At 42.4% G+C, this 10,176-nt stretch overlaps 1 protein-coding gene across 1 annotated transcript; it reads left to right on the top strand.

Moving 5' to 3' along the window:
- LOC134185304 (P2X purinoceptor 7-like) lies at positions 1–589 on the top strand. The gene is made up of 2 exons (XM_062653086.1): positions 1–356; positions 421–589. Exons 1-2 carry the CDS (start codon positions 1–3, stop codon positions 587–589), a joined length of 525 nt encoding a protein of 174 aa, XP_062509070.1.
- The last annotated feature ends 9,587 nt before the right edge of the window (positions 590–10,176 follow it).

The raw sequence follows: 10,176 nt of genomic DNA, 5'->3' as shown, positions 1-10,176 counted from the left end.
ATGGAAACTATCCGTCCGTATAACTTTGAACCTGTTCGAAACACTGGAGATATGTCAGAAAGTGATTCTGGCGGTAGCGACGACGATGACCAAACACTTCATGTCCCTGATACGCGTACAGAACGACTAGAAAACACCGACTGGTGTACTTGTGGTTTGTGTATCGTCATGCCGAGCATTACAGAATGCATCTGCTGCAAGGAAGTCGATGCTCTGAGCTGGAGACTTCATGGCGTGAGATGTGCGACAGCGCATGACAGTTTTCACACTGTCTGCTTGCACTATGAAGTTCTACGCACAGCGGTAGGTGTCATGAACGTCTCTCCAGGCTCCATTACAGAACCTCTTACGGCCAGGTATGATTTGAAGCAACGATCACGTTCGTTCTCACCTGCTAGTGCATGGTAATTCTCTGTGTAGGCTTTTGAGACTGGCGGCTTACCGCCAATTTACTCACTGGGCTCACGAGATATTGGGGAGAGGTGTACGAATAGTCATACCATCGTGTGTGGTGTCTGCCATACGCAGAGTGTTTCCAGAAGAGAGTGGGCACTATGTTGGGTTTAGAGATGCTAATGATTCTCAGTGATGTATTAGCTAACAGATGAATATGTAGTTGACACAAACAACTGAAGACCTTGTAACTGAATAACTGGAAACTGGACTAATACTTCTAATTGAATCGAGTACTAGTTCTACGTATAATCTCTTCTTTGGGAGGCTGTTCGTGCCCAGCTATATTTATGGGTAAGTCCACTGGTGGAGCTTTAGGTTTGTGGTGCCTTATGGGATTGTGCTCCATTGATCTTCTCTTCAGCACAGACGTTGAAATTTCGTGGAGGTATTGATACGATTTTGTCTCAGCTATAGGCTTTGCTGCCCAGGCTTTGGTAGCTTTAGGAAATACAACTTTATACCTCTTGATTCCTTCACTTGTTGTTGCTTGTTCTCGATCAATGTTGTAATTATGGTCCAGAGCAGCCAGCTGTATTCTTGTCATCATACCCTTATACCCAAAATGCTGCCTTTTAGGACAGTACTTTGTGAGAAGTGAGTGAAACTCTTCTAACATGCCTGTGTGACAAAATTTGGTGAGCTTTGGTATGTCTTTTAGTAACTTTTTGTCTAACACAACCTCTTTTATGGCCTCATGAGCATTGGAGTCAGGCTTCAGCCAGGATTTTTCGTCACATTCCTCACGTGTTAGCTCTTCGTGTTCACAGGTTGTAAACTTGCTAGCACCTTCCCAAGAGTGGACGTATACTATGTGGTGGATAACTGATGTCCACTTTTCAGTAAGTATTTGGGAGTCTCCATCACAAGACTGAGAAGACCACCACAGGTGATTGGAGATGGATTGAACCCATGGCAGGAGTTTAGTGCATCTCTTAGATTTTCCCTTCTGTGTCAGCTTTTTTGCTATTCCTTTAGACACATGCCAAACATCAAATTGATGGTCTATGTTGGGGTATTTCTTTCTCATGGTAGCTGCAATTTGGATATGTCTGTCAGTTGCGATTTGTTTGATGTGCAAGCCTTCAGTTTGAAGCTTTTGAAGTGAACGTTCAAATCCTTTGCGTTCCATGACAACAGAGTTGGCAACTTCACTGACTTGAACAAGTTGGAAGTCAAGTATTAGTCCAGTTTCCTGCTCAATGTGAGTGTATGTGCTATATTTGGCAGAATAGCCAGGACTATCACAGCGCCCGTCTCCTAGGAGACATAGGGGGTGTCTTTGAACTGTTGAAGAATGGATTTCTGGTGTTTTTCCCAAAAGTCATTTATGACTGGTACAAGGTATGCATCTTGGATTCGATAGAAGGTAGACTCACTCATGAACTGCAGTTTCAAAACATCGGCAAATTGCGAAAATTTTGCAAAGTTTTCACCACAGAGAAGGATTGCATTGGCTCCTAATAAGTTGCCTGCTGGAATGTCCTTGACTAATGGCTGTGAGTTCCAAGTAATGGAATGACTATTGGAGCACTGCAGTGTCACAGTCAACATGCTTCCTTGTGAGTGTTCTGATGTGCTTTCAACAACTGCTCCGCAGGTTGGACAGAATCGAAGAAGGGTCTGGAGGCAGCTACTGAAAACAATGTATTTTTGTTCTGCTTCTGGTGGTAATTTTTCTGTTTCGTCTATCTGAACTGATGTTACTGATGTGTCTGCAGCAGCTGTATCATTGAAAGGATTGTAGTCTGAACCAGCATAAATGTCACGTGATACCTCTCCCTCGGAGGAAGCAGTAGGACTCCCTGGGTCAGCCACTATCAAGAATGAAGGGGGATGAAATGCCCTATCAGCTGAAGGAATGGGAGAGGTAAGACACTTTACGTCTTCATCCAAGATGGCGGCGCCCACGTGACACGCCCCCAACCTTGCTTTCTTGTTTCTCTCTTCCTGACAGGCTTAGGTAAAAAGTTGTTGTGCGAATGGAGTTGTGGCAACTAGTACTTTGATTAAACATTAACTTGCATTAGCGTGGGAGTTCTCCTTTAAGATCACTGCTGGTGTGTACTTGTTGTTTGCATTATCCTGCCTTGTTAAACACTGCAATTGTCAGTGCATCTCGTGTATATGTGATAAACACATTTTTTCACTATGGAGGCGTTTGAATACTAACTCCAGTTTGAACTGGAATTGTGTTTTGAACTGCCACGCCCACAGTTTCAACAATTCCGGCTCGGATGGTCAAACTGCTAGAACTCTTCTGACAGTTTTGGAACTCTCAGAACTATCAATCAAACACAAACTATCCCATCAATTCCAGTTCCAGACGTAGTATTCGAACGCGCCTACATTGCAGTATCTGAAAATACAAAGTACATGATAAAGTCATAAAATATATATATATATATATATATATATATATATATATATATATATATATATATATATATATATATATATATATATATACTAGTGTGAACACTATAGCTCAAAATGAATATTATTAAAACCCGTAGACTAGATAGACTCCAGGAAATGACGAAGGCGAAGAGAGACTGGGATGAGTCTACTCGTAGACAGGATAAACGACACAAGCACCATCACTGCTTTTTCCACAGCATGTGAACTTGTTGCAATATTCGCACAAATTCATTGTCTGTGCTATTATTCATGAAGACTGAATGCTGATGTCACAAAGATGTATTGACAAAAGGCTTTGCCAGAACACAATCACTAACATACACATATCACCATGAGCTTCAGAAACGAAGCACAAAGCTCCTCTACCGCTCTCTCTAACTTGATCATTGGCACCACAAAAGTATGACATGTAAAATTGAGGTATTTTAATTAATTGTTAATTATTACAACATCTCCCACCGTTGTTTAATTGTTAAGTCTATATGAGTTAGTTGTTTGCTGGTAATTGTTTTTAAGAATAATGGTCACGTATTTGCAGCAAATGGCTAAGCCATGCATTGTGATTGTTGTTTCCCAATTTCTAAAACAAAAAGGTGTTCATAGCTCATACTGAATTATCTAAATTTTTAAATTTTTGTTCAGACTCAAGCAGTTGATTTAATCACACACACACACACACACACACACACACACACACACACACACACACAGACACACACACACACACACAGACACACACACACACACAGACACACACACACACACACACACACACACACACACACACACACACACACACACACACACACACACTGGACAAATGATAATTAAGCCCTCTACGTCTTTCGACGTCGACCTTGAGGTCAGTTGCGGAGATAGCTCCCCCTGCCTCTAGAGACAGGGCCTCCATGCGCTACGTGGAGTCTTGGGGTCAGTGCTACAATCCATCTGGAGCTTGGCCAGAGTCATCCAGGGGCACTGACAATGGCGCAGCCCTGGGACTGGACACCAAGGCCCACACGTACCAGACTGCTGCATGATGTTACTGCCAAGCCAGCGGTCTTGTCTACCCCACTCAATGACCAGGGACTTATTTATACTCTTGAGTCGAGAGAAGCAAGTGTGGGTGAGTTTCATGCTCACAGTGTCGCTTCCACCAGGATCGAACCTTCATCATGGAGTACAAGATCCGGGATATCATCACCAATGCTCTACCGTCTGCTCCACCGCGCCCCCCCCCACACACACACAGTACCGTTGACAAACAACTAAAAGTTACGAGTGATTTCCACAACAGCTAGAAAGCTCACACTCTTTGAAACAACTTACCAATGCACATTTCAGACCAAAATTCTAGGCTGCAGTATATTCTTAGCTCCCGGATATCGTTACTGAGACATCTAGGTGTTGACAAGCTGGAAGTATGATGGTACATGTACGTACAGTACTGTGCACAAGGTCGGTCGTGTCCTAGGAGAGTATACGCCAGAGCAGAGTTACCTGCGGATCTTGAGAGCGTTTACACAGTCTAGGCTGTAGACGGGTCTAGGCTTAGTGTACTAGCTTGTCTGCATGGCACTTTGATCCATGCACGGTGAAATGTAAATTTATGTTTACTGTGGGAGACAAGTACGTCAAAGCACACACGACGTTTAATATATCATTTGTTGCTCTACAGATCTAGCTAGCCAATTGTAGATAGGGCCTAGATTATAAAATAAAATATTAGTTAGTAATGCTTCTTTTACAGAAGACAACTTTCTCTAGGTAAGTTAGAATAACTGTATTAGTAATGTCTTAGTTACTACAACGGTTTTTTATCGCATCTTGAGACGGCACTTTGTCAAAAGTGTTGTAGCTACGAAGAGTACATGCAGCAATCTTGCTGTTGGAGTTTACATATCTAACAGTATTGTCTAGAAATGGCAAGCACATCTCGTTACTTTATTTAATTAAGAAAATGAGAACGGAGTCACTTGCACAATTAGCATATTAGCTACGTACTAGATATTCGTCAAACAAGAAACAATCTAAATTATTGTTAGTTTTACCTGGAAAGGCGTAGATGTTTAGTTGACAAATGCTAAAACCAGCTGATGCTTCAACTGTAACCTGTCTGGCTGAAACCGTTGAACATTTATAATGGAATGCTCCAGATTTCTGATTACTCGCCACACATCTTTGTGTTTTGTTTTCTGATAGACACAAGCTTCTTGCAACTACTTTCCACCCGATCTGATCAGATGGCGATGACAATAATGCTGTTATGTTTTTTCCAACAATTGTAACGGACTGAAGTTGTAAACATTGTTCAAAGCTAATCACTAAATTTAGCTGGCGGTATTGGTCATCCGATCTGCGTCGAATGACGCAGGTGCTATTGTCCGTATCAGTCAGCCCTTGCAATTGGTCTCTCAATACTTTTTGTGCGTCTTCTTTGCCTATAGTTAGTGATATTCCAGGAGCTGTTAGATCTACAGCAACTGTAGAGAAAAGGAGATATCGGTAGATCCAAGCGATGCATATATCTAATTCAGCCTGCACATGCAGCACGAGACTACCTGCATTGTTCTTTTCACATCGAATGCTTGTACTGAGTGTGTACACGTAGAAACAGAGACGTAGAAACCACAGCAGTTGTCTGCTTGACGACATCATGAAACACAACGACGAGGATACAGAAATGGCAGCACTGCACGCAAGTTCAGAAAGATTTCCAGTCGAAGAGGAAGTCAGACCAACTTCTCAGAAAAGAAAGTGTTGCCCCCGCCTACAGACATCATACTCAGCTCATTTGCTCTATAGACGTGGGGTAAACCTATAGCGGTATGTTCTTCCGCATTTCTTCTAGCTAGAGATGTTAGCGTTCCTGGGTCGACGGAAGTATGTCACGTAGAGTAGCAACTGCATTGACACACTCTCTAGTTAGAGCACCTACAAAGACGTTGATTGTAGTCAAAGTATACTGAAAGGGGCAAATTTTCGCTGGGCAAAATTTTCGCGGTTTTTCTCACAGAGACCATTCGCGGGGTAAAATTTTCGCTCTTCGGGGAATAGTCACGTGATTCTGTCACGTGCTAATATCGTCTATTCATGCTTCTCAAGTGGTTGCGTAAAGCGGAGGATGAGGAGAAACGACCGTGTCTCCCCCAACCTACTGGTGTTCCTGGAGTACGTCCGGCTGCAGTGAAGGCTGCAAATGACCGTGTGGTACAAGATCCCCTCCAGAGGGTACAGCACGTTGCTAGCGGAAAACGTTGGAAAAACAGAGTATTACGCCTACAGTGCATCCGAACGGCTTGAAATCGCACAGTATGCGGCAGACAATGGAGTTGCAAGAGCTGCCACGCACTTCAGCATCTTACTGGATCATCCTGTCAATGAGAGTACGATCAGGGCAATGAAGAAACAGTATATCCAGAAGATCAAACAATGTCCAAGAGAAGCACCGCTTGCCTCTCTGCCCCGGAAGAAGCGTGGCCGCCCGCTTTCCATTGGTGACAACTTGAATTGTATGGTGCAGGCCTACATTTACAGACTTAGGGAAGCAGCTGGAGTTGTCAATGTGACCATTGTAATGGCGGCTGCTCGTGGGATTGTTGACCATGAAAATAGGGTCTTTCTTAGTGATTTTGGTAAACCTTTCACTCCAACAAGAGACTGGGCTCGCGGTGTGTTGGATAGGATGGGCTTTACCAAGCGTAAGGGTACAAAGGCTGCAAAACACAAAATCTCTGACCTTCCTGAAATAAAAGAAAATTTTGTCAGTCGGCTTCTGGACTTCGTCAGCAACCGTCAAATTCCAACAGAAATGGTTGTAAACTTGGACCAAACAGGAGTCCGAATGGTCCCTTCAGGTCAGTGGACTTTTGAGAAGAAAGGATCCCAACAGGTCTCTAGTATTGGTTTGGATGACAAATGAGAAATTAAGGTTTTGCTTGCTGTCAGTATGGCAGGAGAAGCACTACCTGGTCAGGTGATTTACCAGGGTACAACTAATCAATGTCATCCAAAGTATGAGTTTCCTGGTTCCTGGAACATAACCCATACTGCTTCTCATTGGTCAACAGAAAATACGATCTTAGAATATATAGAAACAGTGCTGGATCCATATTTTTGCATGAAAAGAAAGGAGTTAGGTTTGTCTGATAAGCACCACGGTTTGTTGATTGTGGATGTTTTCAGAGCTCATCGGACAGATGCCGTCCGTAAAGCGCTTGAAGATGAAAATGTATCTGTATTGCATGGACCGGCATGATACACGGATAATTTACAACCTCTAGATTTGACAGTCAATAAGTCTTAAAGAAGACTTGAGGAAGTCATTCCAAGGCTAGTATGGCAATCAGGTTAAGCAGCAACTGGACAGTGGAGTTGCTGTCAGTGACGTTGCTGTTGATCTCAGACTGTCCTCTATCAAGCAATTGCATGCTGGGTGGATTCTTCGTGCCCACAAGTCAATTTCCGATTGTCCTGAGCTCCTAAAGAGTGGGTTCTCTTAGGCTGGTCTCTGTATGCCTCTAGTTAGTAGCACCTCAGTGTCAGAGACAAGCCAACAGGAGAGAAACACTGTTATGAGCAGTTCTGATACTAGTAACGGTATTAGTTCTCTAATCACTCCATCTCTTGCACATCAACTGTGTCTCTAATTTCTATGCAGCAGAGACCCAGTCAAACCATCATAGTAGTAGGAATGATCAGTGCAACGGTCTTTCTTTGCACTGCAGATGCAATGCTATGATTCAGTACATCGCTATCTACTTCCATCACAACTTTGCCAGTCTCTATTACTCAATTAGAAGCCAATAAAAGTGGGCGTAACCATCAAAGTGGGAGTGTCCAGTAGCATATTATCCCCCCATTTCTAGAAGTCACGCTACATACACGTAATAAAGAGGAAATGATTTAACCTCTAGAAATTAAGTTTGGCACACTAACCTTCTTCCTTGGTAGCCAAGTTTATTACTCGACTTGGAGGACTTCTCAACCTTGCTTTGTCAGCTCTCCGAATATTGACTGCTGTCACCCACACACTGTACTGTGATCTCTGAATCAGACCAGATAATTCGTACTCTAAGATGTCGCTACTGACAGTCTCCTTAACGACCGATCTCGTAAGGGTACTAGGATTGACGTCTTTCCCCTATACCACAATGATCTCATAACTTGCTATATCTCCATTAGGTATAGAGGGTCGTCTCCACTTGAGATTGACCGATCGTGCTTCTGTATTATAGGCAATTAGCTCCAGAGGTCGACTTGGTGCTTTCAAGGTGGAAAAGAACAAACCGAGCGACATTATTAGCTAATAATTTATATAAACAAATAGAAGGCTCGCTTACCAGCTGCTAAAGTTTTGAATTGTACTGGTTTGCTTTTATTGCTCTCCAGCTCAACGTTTTTCTCAACGTTGACAGCCGTTACGACGACGCGGTAAGTCGAGAAATGTTGGAGCTCGTTCAGTAGTGAAACGTTAACGACGTTTGGAGCACTTACACTGAAGTTATAATAATAGACTTTATAATACGAAATTGGACCGTGAGATATTTGAGACCGCTCCCAATTGATCTCAACCGAATCAGATGTAACTGTTTGTGTGTTTACTTGTATGTTGACTGGAAAATGTGGCTCTGGTAAGACAACAATAACAAAGTTATGTTATCATGACAGTCTCACGTGACCAAACGCAAAAGGCCTTTATACTTGCTTGATTTGTCGTAAATGTTGATGTAATTTTGTTACTCTGCAGTATTGTAAAATTGTTGTTGTTGATATCAATTTTAATTTTGGCATTGATTTTGATGTCGATATAAGCTCTAATCGTAACTGTATAGAAAGTATAGGGTGTAAGACCAGTCAAGGTAATATTTGGTTGTTTACTAGTGTTCAATTTGTACATATTTTTCGACTTTAAATTGATGATGTAGCGGAGATTAGATCCATTGATATAAAACGGTGGTCTCCACGTGAGTACAACACTCGTTGCTGTCTTAGATACAACTTGAACGTCTTCTGTTAGAGATGGTGCTGCATAAATTAAAAAAAATAAATTTGTGCTAAACATAGAGTTCTATACACATTTGTTGTCTCACCAACTGGATCCGTTTTATCAAAAATTACGTCAGAATGTGACTTGCAATACAACTTGTTGTAGGTTGCGTTTACTCTGATTTCGTAAGCAGTAAAGGGAATCAGTTGAGACAGTCTAATCGAACTTGTACGGGACTCTTGTATTGTGAAGTGATCTCCAAGTGTCGGACGGATTTGAACCAAGTGCTTGTCAATGCGACAAGCGAAACGATCTCTTTTTGTTACTGAACGAACAGTTGAATGAGAGAACGAGAGAAGAAGCAGTAGTCTCGGTTATAGTTGGTTTTTCGCATTTTGAGTTCGTTTCTATACAACAGAGGATATGAACGTTTGATGTGAGAAGCATATGTAGCAATATCGTGCTAGATGAACAGGCAACACTTACATATACCATGCAGTAAGATGTCAATAAAAGAAGATTCGTTAGATTTGCTGTGTGTGTGTGTGTGTGTGTGTGTGTGTGTGTGTGTGTGTGTGTGTGTGTGTGTGTGTGTGTGTGTGTGTGTGTGTGTGTGTGTGTGTGTGTGTGTGTGTGTGTGTGTGTGTGTGTGTGTGTGTGTGTGTGTGTGTGTGTGTGTGTGTGTGTGTGCTATACAGTTCACTTGCTTGTTGAGGTTATTTAATTAGTCTTATCCTTGATCAAATATTGTACTTTAGACACTCTGGCTTGCTTACATTCTTGAAGATGATAATTGTTTGGCATTGATGAGCCATACCACAGATAAGAGAGCACTCACATTCTAATTGCATCCATTCTGGAACATTCCACGTCTTTATTATTAAATAACAAAGCAACAACAAATGATAGTTACGTACAAATTACATCCTTGAACGTCAGTTATTCTAGCCTCGTCCCCAGACTCTCTCGCGCTAGTCTTGTCCGATGCCCCGTATAACAATTCCAGGCGCGAGAGAGTCTGGGATCATCCCGTCTACTTCCTGCCATATCTCCTTACTAAATGGTCACTAAGTGTCACTCCAACGTCATCACTGTCACCCCCAACGTCAGCAAGTGTCCCGTAACTGCAAAATCAAATTAGCGTTACAACTAATCCAATAAACGTACCACACGGGATGCTATGACCATTGTTTGGTGTTTGTGGCATATACAGCACTTGCAGACAACTGAAGCATGTTGAATACAGGCCCGTAGGAAGCAAATAAAAAGTGGTACGGCCTAACGCACGCTAAAGGGCGTGGCTTTTAATTTAG

Source organism: Corticium candelabrum, chromosome 10 (assembly GCF_963422355.1).
Source record: "Corticium candelabrum chromosome 10, ooCorCand1.1, whole genome shotgun sequence".
Taxonomy (NCBI): Eukaryota; Metazoa; Porifera; class Homoscleromorpha; order Homosclerophorida; family Plakinidae; genus Corticium; species Corticium candelabrum.
The sequence above is the reverse complement of the archived record's forward strand: the minus strand, read 5'-3'. Positions and strand labels throughout refer to the sequence as shown.